Genomic DNA, 17,969 nt, shown 5'->3' with positions numbered 1-17,969 from the left:
GCTTTGCGATGAAGCAATCGTGACTGTGTTGAAGTATGGCACACTTAAAGACATGTCGTTGAATTTGTGAGGCAGACGACCACATTTCTGCCGCCCGCAATGAAGCATCGTGACTTCTTCTTCGCAGGGATTAAGCGCGCTAGACGCGGCGCGTCTGCCAATGTGGGGTAGACCCTTACAAGTACACCCCTCGGCAAGTACGTACTATCGAATTGTTTACTCTTTGCAACCTCGCGACAAGCAACTTGCAGCGGGGTCCTGTGCCATTTGCGACGAAAGCTCTCGACAGCTACGAAACAGCTTCCATTTAGCTGTCTCTGACATCAATTCCTTTACGCGCATCAAGTCATCGAAACACCCGCAATCCTAGAGCATTGCCTAACGGCACCTTGCGAGTCACAATGTTTGGCCTCTTACCAGACCTCACCCCACGAGACGTAAGCTCCCTCTACCTCTATTGACATCTCCATAAGCATCCATCTCGCTCCTCCATGCAACTATCGCGACAGCTATCTAACCTCATTATCAACAGTCGCACTCGATCTGGTACACCTCCTCCCGCAACCCAATAACCCAAGCCGCCCTCCTCGAAGCCCACGAACACAACAACCACCATGGCTCCGCACAACAGCAACAGCAGCAACAGCAACAACAGCAACAAAACAGTTCCTCCTCCCGCCGCGCAGGCCAACTCCTCATCGAGCGGTCCGCGCTGGCACGCCTCCGCGCCGACGAGCACACAATGGACCGCCGCAGGCTGCACGTGCAAAATTTCGGGAGCACGTGGCTGAAGCCGCCCGGCGTGCCCAAGACGCTGCACCAGATCCGTGAGGAGCGGCGGGAGCAGGAGGAGCACGCCGAGGCCATGAGGCGGGAGCAGCTCGCGCTGGAGCTCGCTGAGGCGGAGGCGGGCGGGCAGGATGATGATGGGGGGCTGGGGGTGCTTGGGGAAGGGGAGGATGGCGAACAAGAAGAGGAGGCGAGGGATCTGGATGATGAGATTCCGGATGCTGCGGAGGAGAGTTTTGGGTTTGATGGCGGGGAGGATAGTATGGCGGATGATTTGTCGTCGAGTGAGGGGCGGCCTCTTTCACTTGATGACAATGATGATGAGGAGACTGAGGAGGAGGAAGACGATGACGACGAAGATGACGACGACGCAACGGCCGTGGACGAGGACGAGTATGAGAGGCGAGATGGCCTCGTCGCGGCGAGGATGCGCATGGCGGACGACGCCTTCAGACAGGCCTTGGCGCGGGGCGACGTCGACGGCGACGACATGTACGGCGCCGAAGAAGAGCTCGAGGCATCGGGCCAGGGCCAGATGCTCGACGAGGAGGACCTGCTCGAGGACGGGTTTGCCGCTGAGGGCGTTGTCGATGACGACGACTTGGGTATGGGCGTCGATATGGACGCCGACCTGGATGACGAGATTCCCGAGGCCGAGGGGCTGAGCGGGGTGTATGAGCATACGGACTCCGAGGCCGAGGTGAGCGGGTTGACGAGTAGTGTTATTAGTAGTGGCGGGGAGGAAGATGATGAAGAAGACGATGATGAGGAAGGGGATATCAGTTTTGCGCCGAGGGCTGCGCCTTTGAGGGCCCCGTTGAGTCCTACCGGGGACCGGGGGAGGGGTAGCGCTGCTGGTGCTGCAAGGCATCATCATCATATGCCGAGGAGTAGTCTGGATCTCAGCGGGTTGCTTTCTGCGGACGGGAGTAGTATGATGGATAGTAGTCCAAATATGAGGGCTCATAGGCGTTGAAGGGGGTGTTGAAGAATGGAAGGGAAGGACAGAGGAAGATGGAATTATGATACCCCCCACCGGTTCCCATACATTGTTTCGGGAGGCATGCACCGATAGACGTGAACACGTCCTCGCCTTCACGAGTCTTTATAGAAGCACAACATGCATACACCAGTCTGAGGCGTTGGGGCAACAATAAAAGTTCGATTTGAAATCTTGATAGAGATGCAAAAAGGCGTGAGCACTAGAGACTCGGTGTCGAAGGTTTATAGAAGTATAAAAGAGGTAGGTGTATTTATACACGGCCATTACAAAAGCTTTTAATTTGTGTCCTCAATACTTGACAAGTGAAAGGGAAACCGCGCCTTCTTCTCACCCTTCTCCCCCTCTCGAATGGTATGCAAGAGACATCGCACCTCCACAGCATGAAAGGAACCACGCCGTTCCGCCATTCTGTCCCTATTTGGTTCGTATCAGGATGTCCTTTTCGTGATCGTTCATCTCTTTCCTCGTGTCCTCAATGCTTTGAAAAGGAAACCAAATTTGTCGGGCCCTCCACGAGATTCTCGACCCTCTCTCTCTCCCACTCCCATGCAATGAAGATGATTCCAGGCAAATAGAACCGTTTAGAAAACGCCTCCGACGCCGAGCATGCAAGAATAATGGGTTTGCTTCCCAACCAAACGCACCGCACCATTCCGGGAAGGCTATTGGAGCCTGCCCCTCACCCCTCTCTTCCAGCTACGTTTTGCTGTCTTGTCCTTTCGTGTTGAGATTGGCTTCCTCGTTTCCTACGTCTAGGACGTTTGACATGAACAGTCTTTCGACCTCAGTCTCTTGAGCTCGCAGAGTTCTCCCATGTCGACAGCCTCGGTAAAGCCCACGTAGCAGACGGCCGTTCACCCCTCCGAGCTTGAATAGTCCCAAACTTGTAGGAGGCAATCCATAACCACGCTCGTCTCCCCGACATGACGGATAAACCGCGCGTATCGCCTTTCGCCTTGGTCTCGTCGATGTCGTAGTCGTCGTCGTCGATGCAGGCTACGCTCTTAGAATAGCCAGACGTACATGAACAAGAAACACACAGCCGCGAAGAAACCGAGCCAGACCTTCCAGCCGACCCCCGTCTTCTCCGCCATGACGAGCATGCGGTTCATGGTCCCGCGGATGCGCAAGCGCGTCGAGTCGAAGCTGTCGTTCATCTTCTCTGCCAGGGCCGAGGAGTCGCGGATCTCGTCGCCAATGGCAACCGTCATCTGCGTGTCTCACGGTTTTAGTCTCCTTCTTTCGTGTCTGGGTTTTGTTTCGTGGAAGATGCGGTTGAGGCGGAACTTACGCTCTTCAAGATCTTGACTTTGCCCATGATACCCGCGACCTGTTCATCGTTCTGGCTCTCGAGCTCGTTGAGCACGGCGTCGCTGTACTGGCCGCTGAGATGTCACATCCGTCAGCAAGTTGTCCCAAGCTTGAAGTGCTTCTCCTCCGCTTCTCCAGTTGTCCCATCGCGAATGCAACCTCCCTGAACCTCACATGCGGGACTTTCAAGGGGGCGATAGGGTGGTCTGGTTCCGTACCGTTTATTCGGCGTCGCAGGCCGGAACCCCCGGTTCGCGTCAACACCGAGGTGGCTACCGCCCATGGGCGGCGCAGGTGATGCGCTGCCGCCCGCGTACCCGTATCCGTATCCACCGCCTAGTCTAGATGGCGAGGCGCTGACAGGTCGTCGGCCGTTGTCGCTGCCGCCGCCGGTGTAGCCTTCGAAGAGGGCGCTGCGGGAGTCGCGCTGATGCAGCGAGGAAGCGCCGAATCTGTGTGTTGTGACGAGTTAGCCCACTGTTGATGACTTTTCCCAGATGTGAGTGCCATGTGTCGTTGCGCAAGACGGGCGGTCGGTACGGTCTCGCTGGCGGTTCTGCTCGTCTGTCTTGTGGAGAGTTCATGATCGAGGGGTGGCCTGTCGTCATCACCACTTCGTTGTCCCCAAGACGAAACTCCTCGCCTTCCTCTCTGGTCGTGGGGACCGCCTAGGAGCACAAGAACGTCGCAAGCCGTAACTACCCACCCCGCCGTTCCGAACCGCATGCGTTGCGTGTGTGTTGGGTATTCTGTTGAGTCCAGTGTACGCACCTTTGAGCCATGGTGTCCTAACCGTCGCGTCCTATGTTGCGCGCGCACAACTGCTGCCTCGAAGCAAAGAAAAAAGTATCGTTATTTGGGTAAGGGTGTGTTACCGGGCGTCGTCCGCGACAGCAACAATGGTATGTCTCGAATACTCGAGGAGTTGTCGTTTTGTTGAAAAGGGGTGTAGGTGTTTTGATGCTAATTAAACAATCCCGACAACAAGAAGCAACTTTTTTTTTGGTTGGTCCTTGTACTCCGTAAGATAGATACTTGTTGTCCCTTCTCAGAACCCCTGGAGGTTGTGTTGTCATTCAATGTCGGTCCGGTTAGGTTGGTAAGGTGGTGTGCTAGTAGCAGGGGTCTATGCTATGCGGGCAGGGTGTTCGTAGGTATGTGTCGAATCTCGGCTGGGCGATCTCTATATTCTCCCTTTTAGCGCGCTCAAACTCCCTCCTTTCTTGACTTTTGACGTCCGCAGTGGGTTATAGGTAGTCAAAGCAGCGAGGCGAACTTGCTGGGGCTCATGTGCGGGAAAGGGGAAACAAGAAGCGCCTGACACGGTGAAAGTTCGCGTAAAGTACTTTTCTTTACAACGGACGGCGAGAGAGGGGAAGACACGTCCCTCGGTTTCCTGTCCACGTCTACTATTACTTTACAACTCCGACAAATCCCATAGTTTCCCCAAAAGCCCGTCCCGCTAATAGTCATTTGGGTACGTGTCGTCCCGCTATCCAATCGAAAACGGAGAAGAATCTTAAAAGCCCCGACCAAGGCATCAAAGGACACAAGGAGATACCCTATAAGGTACAGTATGAAAGCGGGTGTCCCTTCCTGGGTCCGGCTCCGACTGGAAGGCTCCCCTCGGCTGTTGACAGCGGAGGGAATGGACAGGCCTACAGCAGGTACCTGCCTACCTAACTTACCTGAGGTATGAGCTTCTTAGACGCCCAGGCAAGCAGGTACTCACCTCAAGTAATCACCTTCAATCTGTACCCAGCTACCAGCCGAGAACTTGCGCTCAAGAAACTCATCTAACATCTGACTGTTTACTAGAGGAGAGTGTGACAGGTCCCTGAAAATGTTTTGTTTACATTAACTGCGCCTGTATTATGCACGCAACTTGTCAAGAAAGTGCATGTTGCTTCAATGCCAGGTACTAAAGTAGCTCTGCTTCATGCACTGATCCACGATCGAGCTGGCAGGTGGATGAGCTCTTCCCGAACTAACAAGAATTTTGCTGCGAAATAAAAACACGGGCGTCGCATGAACCTATGCCACGCCCACAACATCATTCACTCCACAGGTGCTAAACATGCACGAGTATTTGGGACCGCTCATTGTCGCATAATCTTCATTTCCATGGCACTCGTAGTAAAGGTAGCGACACCGCGCGCTGAAACGGCCTGATGAAATAGACAGCCATCCCGCCGAACCAAGATCAGGCAGGGTGGGCAGAGCAACAGCAGATCAACGAACGTCGCCGCTGCCGCCGCCGGGGGAAAAAGCTGCAATATCAACCGAACTCTCAGCCGCCAATGTCCAAACCCACCAAGTCTTTTCATCGACGCAAGGGGCATGCAAATGATTATCGAAGCCCTCTTATAACTTTTGTGTAAACCATCCACCGCCCCTTCTTTGCATTCCGTTTTCTGTCGTGTGTGTGTCGTGCCGTTTCCCAATAACCGTCATGAATGGTGAGGAACCATCGCCGCCGCCCGCAGCCGCCACCATGTTAAAGGTAGGCAGGCCAAGGGGGGCTGTGCGAAGGTCGAAAGAAAAAGGAGGAGAATGGACTCGCTCCTTAGTCCTCATCCATCTTGGACTCGTCGGCCGCGAAGTCATCGTCGTCCTCGTCATCATCCTCCTCGGCGGGGTTCTCCTCGGCAGCCTTGGCGAAATCGATGACACGGCCACGGGTGCGGCGACCACCCTCGACAATGTTGTTCAGGTCAATCTCCTCCATGCCGTCCTCCTCGTCGACTGCAATTCGCAGGCATGTTAGTCACAGGAAATCGCAGGTGCGCGGTAGATTTGTGACAACCGCGGAGGTTCGTTCTTACCAGCCTCAGCGGCCTCGGGGGCCTCCTCCTCATCACTGGAGTCCTCGTCCTCGTCCATGGCGTCGCTCTTCTCGACGGGCTCCTCGGCGGCGACAGCCTTGCCCTTGCCCTTGGTCTCCTCGGCGAGGCCAGCAGCGACGTTCTCGTTCTCGGCAGCCATTGTGTCTGTTTCGTGGGTGTTGCGTGGTACTGTCGAGTCTTTGCGCAAAGGGAGAGAGTGAAGAAAAACAAGAAGTTGCTGTCGCAAAAAGTTGTGGTTGAATTGGGAAAGGTTGGGGGTGGGTTGTACGAAGGGAAGGTAGGTGGGAAAGGAAAGTGGAGGTGAAGCTTTGCGCAGGCAAATCGATGGATTTATCAGTTCGATTGTACCTTCCCCCTGGTCCTGGTCCCAGCTTTTAAGACTGCAGTGCCTGCGAGGAAGGAGTGCCCTCCGCGCAAGGCTTGTGTGGTGTGCAGGCGACAGGCTCCCAGGCTCCCACGCTGTGTCTCTGAGCAACGAGCGCTAGCCTCAGATTGGGCTAGAGCTGAATCGCCTGCCGCGCACGTGCCATGTCAAACCTGCCAGGTGCTTACGCCGTGAGCTCTCTCATCTGAAGCTTCCAGTTCAATATGGAAAAATACGAGGCTCTGAGGCTTGGGATAACAGCTTGTTGTATTCCGAACCCAAATCGGAGTCTTCTTATCTTCAAAAATCATCCAGCTAGCTAGCCCTCATAAGTGTCAAAACATGGTGCAAGTCTTGTGAAGAGAAGCATCTCAGCATGTCATGGCTCCCAAATCAGTATCGGATCTTTGCCATGCGGTTGATTACTGTAGATATCTTTTGACGTTGCCTCGATCCTGTGGTAAGTAAGACATTCCTCTAGGTTAGGAACGTTGAGAACAATAGACATCGTCTCGGAACTTTCAAAGGCCAGTTGAGACAGTTGAGATTAGACACTTCCACTCATACAGGGGAAGCAGGATATGGGCACCGACACGATGCCATCAAATGAGCAAGGTACTTCGCGGATGAACGTGAAAAAGTCTATTAGTGTATCTTCATCGTCGTGGTCTTCGTCTATTTTCCATCTCCTCCACCAGTGACAGTCATCAAGACGACAATCGCAATCAACCACCAGTACCTGCAAAGTCAATGTTAGCAAGCTCACCCACAGCCCAAGGAACCGGATAGAAGCTAATGCAACATACTTTTGCCAAAACGGCTTCTCCTCCTGAACGACCTTGCGTCCCTCGGGACTCAGCACAACAGGCTTATTCAACTCGGGCGTCTTTCCCTGCCCCGCGACCCTCACAACAGCCTGCGGTCCAAAATCCCTCGTCGCGCCCGCGTCGACCCTCACGCCCTTCACACCCGCACCCACGACCTCGCCCGAGGCGCCGTCGACGCTCAGCACAATGTTGGGCTGGTACCCCTTGGAAAAGTTCTCCGTCGAGGCGACCGACACGCTCGAGGTCCACTGCGCCGTGGCGGCATCGTAGACGCCGACGCGGACGAGCTTCGTCGCGGCCGGGTAGTCGGCGAGCTCGGGGGCCTCAAAGGAGGTCACGCTCGCCTCGGTTGGGCGTTTCGTGTCGTACTCGACCTCGGCGAGGAGGGTCGGCTTCTGGTTGGTAGCGAGGGAGACGGGTTCGATGTAGACCTTTGCGAGGCGGGTTTCGGCGGCGGCGAGGGTCGCTGCGAAGAGCGCCGACAGGATTGTTGTCGCGCGCATTTTTGTTGTTTGATTTCTCCGTCGTGTATGTGTAGGACCCCTTCTGAAAGGTGTGCCTGGGGAGAATGGCGCTGGGTGAGGTGTGTTAAGGTGCAATCGCGGCGAGCAATTGTCAGATGGGGGTGGGATGCTGGAGGGGGAAGTTCTATGGAGCTCTGCTGGGTTGAAGGTCGCCCGGGGTAAAGTCGGCTGAACGAACACCTGTACCCCGGACTCACTCAATCTGCCCCCAAATAATCACTAACCTACTCTCTCTGGAAGCTTCTGCTGGGAAAGAAATCAGGCGTTCTTTAACGCATTCAAAGGTGTCATGTCATCGAATTCAAATCGCACATGGTTATAGAATCATTCAGAACAGTGTGGTATTCATTACCGCTATCACTCATAACCATTCAAAACATCCCACCTTTCCAAACGCCGCTTTGCCATGCCTCTCTGGCAGCAGTGATGCCCGCCCTTTTTTAACAGAATGGAATCGACAAACAAAGATTTACCCCTGAAACTCTCTTGGTGGCCGTTATGAGGGTTGCGATGGCCCTGCTTCATCCCCATGCGGCGACTTAGCCGGGCTCTCTTCGTCCGGCGAGTCTCCGCTGTCGTCAGCAACTCCGTCTGAAATCTCTGTCGATCCATCATCTTCGACTTCGTCAGAATCTTCATCTTCGTCAATCGCTTCTGCTTCTTCCTCTTGCAACGCATATCCTGGGCAGCGCTCAACGAGGCCGCGGTAGTAAGCCACAAGGACTTCTGGGTTCGGGACGATCTTCCAGTCTACCCTGTATAGAAATTCAAGCTCCAGCAGCTTGAGCTCGGCGACTCTAACGCCTCCAACTCGTGCATATGTTGTATTGTTCCAAAACAGATCCGATAGACCCTTGGCCGCCACAGTGGCAGCCGTGATCAGAAAGCGATGGACAGTCAGCGTATTGATGGTGAACTCTGGGTATAATGCGCAGAGACGGTCAATGTAGTAGACCATAGATAGCAGCAGAGGCGGGGTTAGGGTCGCATGCTTTGCCAATCTATTCAGATATTCCAGTACGGAGATGCTCGGTGCAGTTCTAAATACGGATTAGTGAGCGCTGCCACATCAGGGGCGACAGCTGGGAAAGGCTTTTACTCACCTCGAGTGGAAGCGAGTCAGGCTTCCGGAACGAAGAGCCAGAGCATCGTTGGTCTCTATCAACTCTGAGAGCATGTGGGATATGAGTACAACCATGTCCTCGGTGCTGCACAGCTCATATCGCTGAGGCAAGATTTTCGGCGGGCCAGCCGTGGGCTTTGGGCGCTTAGCCGCGCTGCTCGACGACTCGCCCGCTGCCGATGCGCTCGCCCGCGCTTGCGCGACGGCAGGATCTTGAGAGTTTCGACGTTTTCCGGGCGACGCGGTGGTAGTCGAGGCCTCGCGAACGACGGGTGCCACGACGGGCTGCGGTTGTGACTGTATCTCTGTTTGGGATCGCTGATGGGGCTCTGGTTGCGGTTGCGGCGCGGATGGGTCTATGGGTTGAGGACGCGGCGTCGGCGGGGGCTCGACAGGCGTCGCAGGGACGGTAGTAGGAGTGCGTGGGGCGGTGGCATCTTGTGCCTTTTGGGTGGAAGACTCCATGGGAGAATATTGGGTGCCGGCGTCGACGGCTACATATTGTCGTGGGCGTGGTTGGGAGGAAGGTGAGGTCATTGAGGCTGCGGACGGAGAAGACCTTGATGCAGAGTGCCGCCGCGGCAAAGGGGCCGAAAGCCGGGCAGGAGATGAGTGCGGGGAGGATCGCGTAGGGGCATAATGGAAGCTATTGGGCGAGGCATTGGCGGAGCTGGCGACGATGGGAGATGTTGTCAACATGGTCCCGGGCGCATCGTGGGATTTCGAGGACAACAGAACGAGGGGATCGGACGTGATTGCCAGAAGTTGGAGCTGAAGTGGCGGGATAAGGTGAGCGAGGTGAGAGTGGTGTAAGGTAGGTAGGCGCTCCTAAGGTAAGTTAGGTAGGTAATACCAAGTGTGAGGTGTAGTTGTTGGCGGTAGCGGTTCGGCGGTCGATAGGGTAGGTTCAGATTTGCAGATTGCCAGACCCCAAAATCAGATAGGCCACAAACGGTCGAAAAAACCGGGATGAGGAGTGGAGGGGCTCGGTTTGCCGACGCCGTATGGTGGTGGTGCGCGTGGGATAAGGTATTAGGCGATGAGGATGGCCAGGCTGGGGAGGGGGGAACTGAGGTGGATTGGCGCTACAGCTGTCCGATATTGGCAAGTCACCCCCTTTGATACGGCGGCTGCTGGCAGGAGTCGTCTAGACGGCAGGTCGGCACCAGCTCCAGCAAGGTAGCAGTACTCCGTACCAGCCCATATCAACATCAGCAATAGAAGCGAGTGAACAGGAAGACGGTCACGAGAGAGGGAAAAAAAGAGTGGACGGTTGATGAAGGCATCCAATGCGCGAGGCAAGAGCCCCCAGGCAATCGCACCTTCCGTCCTCACTGCCCAGAATAAAGTAGACAAGTACCTTAGTTACGTACCAATATACCCAGTCACCAACCAGTGGGATGGCCTGGGCTGCCAATGAGGTGCCAAGGACTTGGGACGTGGAGGGGCGCGAATCTGATTTTCTGCGGTCTCGGCACCAAGCCAAGCAAACCACGCTTGCGCCGGTGAGCCAGTCGTCTGCTGTGGGTTAGTGGGGAAGAGTCTTGACATCTGTACGTGGGCGAAAACGTGCTTTTCTGATTGTCACTGATTTCTCTCAGTCTCATTGCACTTCTCGCCCATGTTCTGTACCTTTCATTGTACGGTATAACTGCGTATCCGCAAGGTAAGGTACACTTACATAGTACCCTACAGTTGGTTCTACATGACAGAGTACCCCAGCTTCGGCTCCAGACAGAACGCAACGCCAGGGGATGGGCTTGAACGTGTTTCCGGGCAGTCATGACATACTCGCAGAGCACATGGCCTTGCCGAGCTTTTCTCCTGGCCCTGCGTGCCCTGCGTGCCCTGGAAGCCGCTCATTGCGCCATCACGTCCACTTCATCTTGAGGCCCTCCCGTCGCTGATTCAATGTCAAAGGTGGGCCGCTCTTCTGCTTCGGGACACCGAGCCATGCCACTAACGCTGCTCTGGCCCCGGCGCTGCAACCCTTCTACGGCTACTCAGGGCCGCCACGGGCCTCCCACAATAATGCCAACAGGGACCTGGCCGGTTACGGTTCGTAGCCTGGGGCCGGAGGCGCCGTCGAGCCTAGGCGGCTCAAATTTTTCGACGGATAGATATGCGGGTTCAGATTATCATTTACGGAGGAACCAGTGGACCTTGGATCAAGCACACGCTTAGGTTCGGAGCGCGGAGAATGGAGTTATGGCGCCGACGTGTTCCACCAAGGGATCCAGCATGTTCCGCGACAACCTCTTCGGGCCTTTATCATCTTGAGTACCATGTAGGATGTTGCTTCGCCGTGCGGGACTGTCCACCGTTACGGCTTGCGGTCAGCTGCCACAGACTGCGGGTTTTGTTACTTCTTATCGTGTATTTGTACCCCCTCGCGGTTGAAATTTCCGTTACAAGTTGTCCATTCGTCAGATGTCATTTATTATCTCACGCCTGGTACCCCTCATCTCACGATCGAGCCGCTATCTTGGTCAGATCAACCCTGTCTCATGCTTCAGTCGAATAATCTGTAGTTGTTCGGTATTGTGAACCGTGCAGTGCGTATCCTAACTAATGTCGTCGGCGTGCTGTGTATCACGGAGGAACGCCCCAGTGCTTCACGGAGAGCTTCGGCTTTTGCAAACGAAGGGACTGGCCTTGGCCATATAAGGCCCCTGGACACCCTCAAGGCTGGCCTACGTATGCCCCGAGAAACATGAGCATCGGCCTGTCAAGAGACACAAGGAATAGCTTGACCACATGGGTAGGTACCAAGGCATCTCGCAAATCCGTCCTATCCTTTGAACACTTTCCAATTGAGCACTTAAATCGAGTTTAAGTTGGGCTTGAAATCAGTTGTACAAACGTAGGAGTGCCCAACGGTTTCCCTACGTATTTGTCTATACTTATAGCTGAGAAAGCGATATTGATGCAGGTTGAAAGTTCAGCCGACTCGGGACATCATTGTCTTCAGCCGATGGACAAAGGTCCTATGCCGATTCGCTGCAGTTGTCCAAGGTTGTTGGAAAATCATCTAGCTCTAGATAGATGCTCACTGGATCTTTGCCGGCCTGTTACTGCCCACTCCCAAGAATGGTAAAAGTAAAAAAAAGTTTGCCATATCACCTCATCACTCAACTCTAGACATATCTAGGTTCGAACAATTAGGGCCTCTATTTGAAGCGGGAATCATTCATAACCGCCAATTCGACCCTTAAATCACAGAGAAATGTCTCATTGAATGAATCTCTAGACTCATCGACGGAATCCCCAGAGGAAGGTTTGTCAGTCTCATGTTTTTCCTCCGTGATAGTAGGAGCTGGATGCTTCCAGATCAGATCTACTTCATCCAGGTGGCAAGCGCTTCTGCTTCGGGAAGTTTACCATGTGTAAGCCATACCATGTGGGGTATCGACAGGGTGGAAGGAGACAACTAAGCCGTGTTACAACCAGCCATGCTGCGGGGGATGGTCAAGGTTTCCAACTGCCTATCCTTCCTTCGGTATCTCATCTTTTTTTCCTTCACTACTCACAAAATACGTTGGAACAAATACCTTTGAATGGAAGAACCATTGATGTTTGAAACAATCATATCATTCTCTAGCTTGTTGTTTCCGAGTGGGTGAATCAAAAAGCATGAAACCTCCTTCAGTATTCACCATGAAGACATCAGGACCGTTCATCGCTAAAGAATCGCGAGAACACGGGCAAGCACCAGCACAGCACAGGCTTCCGCACTGACGCTTCAGGGTGATCCAAGCTCCAGCTAGCATGTGAGAATCCTGAAAACGGCTGGTAGCGATAAGAGAAATGCACGTGCCATACCCCAGTGCCAACGCCCGATAATCACCCAGTCTCCCAGACAGTCGGCCCTGTCTTGAGGTGATCAACTGCATCCCATCCTGTGAACGACATCCTGGTCTACTGTCCATGGACATCCGATTTTCTAAGCCAAGCTCTCGACAACTTTGCAACTCATCCACAGCGTACAGCAACCAATTACCGATACATGTATTAGAGAAGAATCTATTCTCATTCCGACTTTCCGCATAGCTAGACCCACGTTTGCCTGACCGTCGACCGGTTCGTAGGGACCTAGGGCTCTGACGCAACCTCCGTCGCCGCAGCAGCACCACTCTGTCCTCGCAAGTACACGACGCGCTGGTCGACAACGACAACACATAGCCGAGCTCCTCAACGAACTGAGCTGACTTTCATCATGACACGCACGTCGAATCCACCAATCCTTTCGCAGCTCCAGAGCGCAAGGAGCTATACCGAACAGACGAGCGCGCTGCGGGCTCTCAAGAACGATGTTGTCGGGCACGCACAGAAGAAGGAGATGTGGGCTGAGCTAGGCGCATTGGAACCCATTGTCAAGATACTCAATGCTTCCCGGTCGCCGGCCAAGGTCAACGGCAAAGATACCCGCCCGAGCTCCAACTCTCGGTGGTTGAACGAGGAAGAAACAGTGAGGCTTCAGGCTTTACAATTGTTGGCGAGCTTTGCCAATGGTAGGACTCACTTTCTCCAGCTTTTTGGTCACTTCTGAATCTAACTTGGGCATCTCCAGGAGGCACTGCTTTCGTCGAGCCGCTCCTAGCTGCGAGCGCGCTGCCAGCTGTATTGGATAACGTGTGTCCAACTACAAACGCTCCTCTGCTGGTCACCACGGCACTACGCGTCCTCCTCAACATCATCGAAGCTTCCACTTTGTCAACTACGAGTTCGCCGATAGACATGCAAGCGTTAGCCGAGGCCATCTTCGCATCCGAACATATCGATTCTTTCAATAGCATACTTTCTAGCACCGCAACTGTGTCCGAGCAACAAATTCAGGTACCGTTAGTGGCAAGCATTATAAGCCATTTGTGTCGAGATGAGAAACACCAATTGGCCATGGCAAACCAAGGAGTCATTGACTCTCTCGCAACTCGGTTGGCAAGCATTGCAGTTGCTGAAGGACATGTTGTTCCCTATGCCGAAGTGTTCGGTCGGGTGGATCGGATGTCGGACTTCATTCCGGAACCAGCGCCGTCCAGCTCCAACTTGGCTTCGATCTTGGAGGCATTGGCTGTCATCATCTCGGACTCCCGCTTCAGGGCCTGCATGTTGTTATGCTCGCCGGCTATCATGGCCATCTTCCCTGCTCTGAAATTCAACCCATCAAAGGAAGTCCGAGCGCCTTGGAACTCCCTAGAGGTTAGCGGTCTCGGATACGCACGCCAGCAGAACCTCAGCGCTCTGGACTATCTACTACCAGCAATCCCTATACATCAAGGCCGGATCCCTGGTTCGCAGCAGTCGCACTTTCCTGCTCTGGGTTCGTCCGAGGCGCGGGAGCGGGCTCGCTCAGCCGCAAGCAAGTACAGCTCTACGGCTTCCGTTTGGGAGACTTCCCGGTTCGAGCTATTCGGAAACGAGACAGAGCCGGAAGAAGAACAGGAGACTCCTCTGATACCGTGGCTGATACTCTTGGTCAGATCGCGACAGGGTCTGGATAGGCTGATGGCTGCTAATCTCCTCACTTCACTTTTCAGGTCTGGGTTTGGCAGCAAGTATCTGAGGGAGACCAGCCTCTGCCTTCTGGTTGTTCCTGTCCTTATGGAGATGCTCGAACAGCTTCAGGCAGCGCCGCCAGTAGTGAAGTCTCCCCTGGTTGATGCAGATGCGGCGCTCAAATGGACGATACTGGAGCGTACGCCAGCCATCCTTGCCCGTATAATCACAGATAGCGAGCCGCTTCAAAAGGCTGCTTTTGACTGCGGTGCCGTCAAATGTTTCAGCAAGCTTCTCAAAGACGCATATGAGCCAATCCCACCATCGGCTTACGCTAAGGTATGGTCACCACACGCCGATACTGCGATGGAGACCGAGAGCACCCCTCCCTCTCGCGCTCTGGGATCAGAAGGACAACCGCCACTCCTGGCTCACAGGGTGCGGATGCGAGAAAGTGCACTCAAGGCTATAGGGGCTCTGGCGGCCGGCAAAGACGAATATCGTAAGGCTTTCGTCGTGGAGGACGTCGTTGCTCACATTGTGCAATCATTATCGCCCACGCCCGGCAAGCCGTCGAATCCCAAGGATCGCAGCAAACCAAATGAACCAGATGGGCCAATCCGTGACGGATCCGCGTCTGACCACAATTCTGGGTACGGCAGTAACCCGCTGTCGGTCTTGATCGCGGGCTGCCACGCTGTGAGAATGCTGTCACGGTCGGTGAGTATTCTCAGGACGTCTCTGGTTGACTATGCTGTGGCCGTGCCTCTATTCCGGTTCCTCAGGCACCCGGACGTGGATGTTCAAGTTGCTGCCACTGCTGCGATTTGCAATTTGGTCACCGAAGTCAGCCCCATGAGGGAGGTGAGTGCAATCCCTGAATCGCCTCTATTAACGTGAACTATGCTAACCATCTCAGCTCCTGGCCGACCGGGGTGTGATGAAGATACTGTGTGAGCATGCGCATTCTCTCAATGCAGCACTGCGTCTCAACGCTCTCTGGGCATTGAAGCATTTCGTACATGCAGTTGACACCGACACCAAGAGACAATGTCTGGAAGAGCTTGAGTCTGGATGGCTTGTGCAGCTGATTTGTGACGACACGGAAGATGATGCTCTGTTCCTTGCTAGGTCTAAGCTGGACAAGCAGAATGCAGTTGACACTGGAGACGATTTGGATGGCGATGTCGAGATGGATCAGGCTGATCCGCTGTCCAAGTCGTGGTTAGGTTCACAGGACGCAGACGGCAAACGATCGGCCAAGTTACGTCAAACCGAGGCAAAATTGGCAGCTCTTCGCGAGGCCGAAATCAACCCTTTGCGGAAAGCCCGTAACGACGACCTCGCCATTCAGGAGCAGGGCCTCGACTTCATAAGGAATTTGATCGGGGCAGGTGCATCTGGACCGCAACCTGATTCGTCAAGCGATACTACGGAGATGATTGAGTACCTTTTCAACCAGTTGGGGCAGGAAAGATTTTTTGATATCCTAGCCAGGAAGCTCCAGGCCAAGGTACTTCATCCAACGTCAAGACGGTCCACGGGTTCAGGACGAGAGGCCCGAGTCCTCTACCCTCAGGCCAAGATCATCGAGGCCGTTGTGTTCATCCTCGTTCACATGGCGGCGAGCACTCCGGGCCATCGACAACTGGTTGTTGCACAAACAGACTTGCTCAAGCTGTTGGCGAATCACTTCAATAGCAAGGACAAAGAAGTCCGAGTTGCCCTTTGTCACTTGATCAGCAATCTCACATGGCAGGACGACGACAACGATGCACGGGGATGCGCCCAAAGGGCGTACGAGCTTAAGAAGTTGGGCTTTCTCACCAAACTTGAGGGATTAGAAGACGACAGCGAATTAGACGTGCGAGAACGGGCCAAGAGTGCAGTGTGGCAGATGAAGCAGCCTGGCACATACTAGTATGATAAGGGGTCTCGCTGGGAATATCAGATCTTGTACCGATTACTGGTCATGCATGAGCGTCAACAGAGGTCGATGAGACAACGGTAGCGGACTTTGGGTCAATAGACGGAGAGGTGTGTGAGAGCACATTGGTCCTGGGGTTGTGGTAAGGAGCGGATGCATCGTCGAGACAATTATCTTGGATTGGCTGGGTTCGCATGCATGTACGATATAGATGTACATGGAGTTTAAGGTAGCGTTACTGTACACGATGAAAGAGTACATGATGAATGATGGAAAGGCATGTGTCAGCGTTGACAGTCGACACGTTCAAATAATTCAATGCCGAGAGTGGATTTGTGTGAAGATATGTATATGTCTTGAGGTTGTGATACATTTTGGACTCGTCTATCACTTCCATTCAAACCTTGTGTACCTCACCAGGCGTCAAAGGGTGATGTTCGTCCTTACTTATTCTGTATTACTGACAAGTACAAATAAACGTCTGCTTGAATTACACAAAAGAAAAAGAAAAAAGTGTTCACCCCCGGTTGGGGTTTACATCTCTTGGTGAACTTGCTAGGAATCGAACTCGGAACTTCGTCAGCCTTTCGTCGAGTAGGCTGTTGGCGTCAATTGATTGTTGACCTGTTTAACCATTTCCACCACTCAGCCCAGTTTGACCTGACCTCCCGACGGGGGGGTGGGGGCTGCTCGGTGATGGGAATGAGATTGAGGGTGTGTGTGAGAGCTTCCACTTGTGGTGTATTCCATATAGTAGACTGGCACTAATGGTCGAATCAACTTATTACGGCATCGGAGGTGTTCGTCTGGGATTTCTCGGGAGCGACGGGTTGGGATGGGGAAGGTTCGTCTCTCATGTGGTCTGATCACGTACTCTCTGATCATGAGGTCGAGAAGGATCTGGAATTTAGAGAGAGAAAACAGAGTTGGGGCCGCGGGAAGGATCCACCATTGTGCAGGGAAGACACAGATGGGCCACGATCGACGGCAGGGTCGTTAAGTGCGGGACAGGGGAAAATAAGTGGTGCAAGAGAAAGAGAGAGAGGGTGAGTGTGTAGGTGATATGACACAGTCATGTTGCGTTGGGGAGAAAAAAATATTTCTCGCAGCCCGCGTATCGAGGAACAGCTAAGTAGGTCTGGTGTGGTGTTACTGGCCGGTACGCTGTAACGAATGTAGGCCTGAATGGAGCCGAATGAGCGGGCGAGTCGTTTGGTTCACGGAGTCAGGATCGCGATGTGATACTTTGCGCCGAGACCGCGACAGCGTGGGATAGCTTCATGTTTTAGAATGATCAATCGAGACTGTACATCTCCACAGGAACTCTAGGCTCTACATCACGACCTCTCACATGGCTGAGGTCTAATGGTGCAACCACGCGAGGCAATGGTTGGTTAGACGGGCAATGTAACCGCGTAGAGTTTATTCCTTCAAAGGGAACACCAGCCCTCCATCTGCAAATAAGTTCAAGGAGGGGGGGCGCTTATCCTGGGCTGATGTAGGTAGGCAGGCAGGTAGATCTGAAACCTCAGGCCAATTGACAGGCTCGCCGGTGTGATGTGATGCAGCTCGTCCTACCTATGATGAGGTTCTTCCGTTTACACAGTAGTCATCGGTACGGGTGCAGTCGTGGGATTTTCCCGATGGTTCCGAGCGTCTGCCGGGTGGGCTCCGGCCGGGGCCCCCGGAGCGCGAGGTCCTTTAGCTCCCACATCAGGTGAGTTGATATTTCAGGGATTCAAAATCAAGTATCAGCGGC

At 53.9% G+C, this 17,969-nt stretch overlaps 6 protein-coding genes across 6 annotated transcripts; 2 read left to right on the top strand and 4 right to left on the bottom strand.

The window, feature by feature from the left end:
* Window positions 1-401: 401 nt before the first annotated feature.
* On the top strand, window positions 402-1,765 carry CCOS01_14075 (uncharacterized protein; the record flags this gene model as incomplete). The annotated part of the gene is made up of 2 exons (XM_060462219.1): window positions 402-437; window positions 533-1,765. 2 exons carry the CDS (start codon window positions 402-404, stop codon window positions 1,763-1,765), a joined length of 1,269 nt encoding a protein of 422 aa, XP_060307315.1.
* A 1,031-nt stretch (window positions 1,766-2,796) lies between these two features.
* On the bottom strand, window positions 2,797-3,885 carry CCOS01_14074 (SNARE domain-containing protein; the record flags this gene model as incomplete). Its single annotated transcript, XM_060462218.1, has 4 exons — window positions 2,797-3,003; window positions 3,084-3,177; window positions 3,322-3,555; window positions 3,875-3,885. The coding sequence occupies 4 exons, from the start codon at window positions 3,883-3,885 to the stop codon at window positions 2,797-2,799; spliced, it is 546 nt and encodes a 181-aa protein (XP_060307314.1).
* Window positions 3,886-5,669: 1,784 nt separating this feature from the next.
* Window positions 5,670-6,088, bottom strand: CCOS01_14073 (histone chaperone domain CHZ; the record flags this gene model as incomplete). Its single annotated transcript, XM_060462217.1, has 2 exons — window positions 5,670-5,848; window positions 5,929-6,088. The coding sequence occupies 2 exons, from the start codon at window positions 6,086-6,088 to the stop codon at window positions 5,670-5,672; spliced, it is 339 nt and encodes a 112-aa protein (XP_060307313.1).
* Window positions 6,089-6,988: 900 nt separating this feature from the next.
* On the bottom strand, window positions 6,989-7,643 carry CCOS01_14072 (uncharacterized protein; the record flags this gene model as incomplete). Its single annotated transcript, XM_060462216.1, has 2 exons — window positions 6,989-7,052; window positions 7,120-7,643. 2 exons carry the CDS (start codon window positions 7,641-7,643, stop codon window positions 6,989-6,991), a joined length of 588 nt encoding a protein of 195 aa, XP_060307312.1.
* Window positions 7,644-8,160: 517 nt separating this feature from the next.
* On the bottom strand, window positions 8,161-9,486 carry CCOS01_14071 (cyclin; the record flags this gene model as incomplete). The annotated part of the gene is made up of 2 exons (XM_060462215.1): window positions 8,161-8,704; window positions 8,768-9,486. 2 exons carry the CDS (start codon window positions 9,484-9,486, stop codon window positions 8,161-8,163), a joined length of 1,263 nt encoding a protein of 420 aa, XP_060307311.1.
* Window positions 9,487-13,003: 3,517 nt separating this feature from the next.
* On the top strand, window positions 13,004-16,204 carry CCOS01_14070 (armadillo repeat protein; the record flags this gene model as incomplete). Its single annotated transcript, XM_060462214.1, has 3 exons — window positions 13,004-13,298; window positions 13,358-15,147; window positions 15,203-16,204. 3 exons carry the CDS (start codon window positions 13,004-13,006, stop codon window positions 16,202-16,204), a joined length of 3,087 nt encoding a protein of 1,028 aa, XP_060307310.1.
* Between the last annotated feature and the right edge of the window lie 1,765 nt (window positions 16,205-17,969).

Source organism: Colletotrichum costaricense, assembly GCF_030867565.1.
Source record: "Colletotrichum costaricense strain IMI 309622 chromosome Unknown Scaffold_19.1, whole genome shotgun sequence".
Classification (NCBI taxonomy): domain Eukaryota; kingdom Fungi; phylum Ascomycota; class Sordariomycetes; order Glomerellales; family Glomerellaceae; genus Colletotrichum; species Colletotrichum costaricense.
Note: the sequence above shows the minus strand (reverse complement) of the source record. Positions and strands in the feature narration are given on the sequence as shown.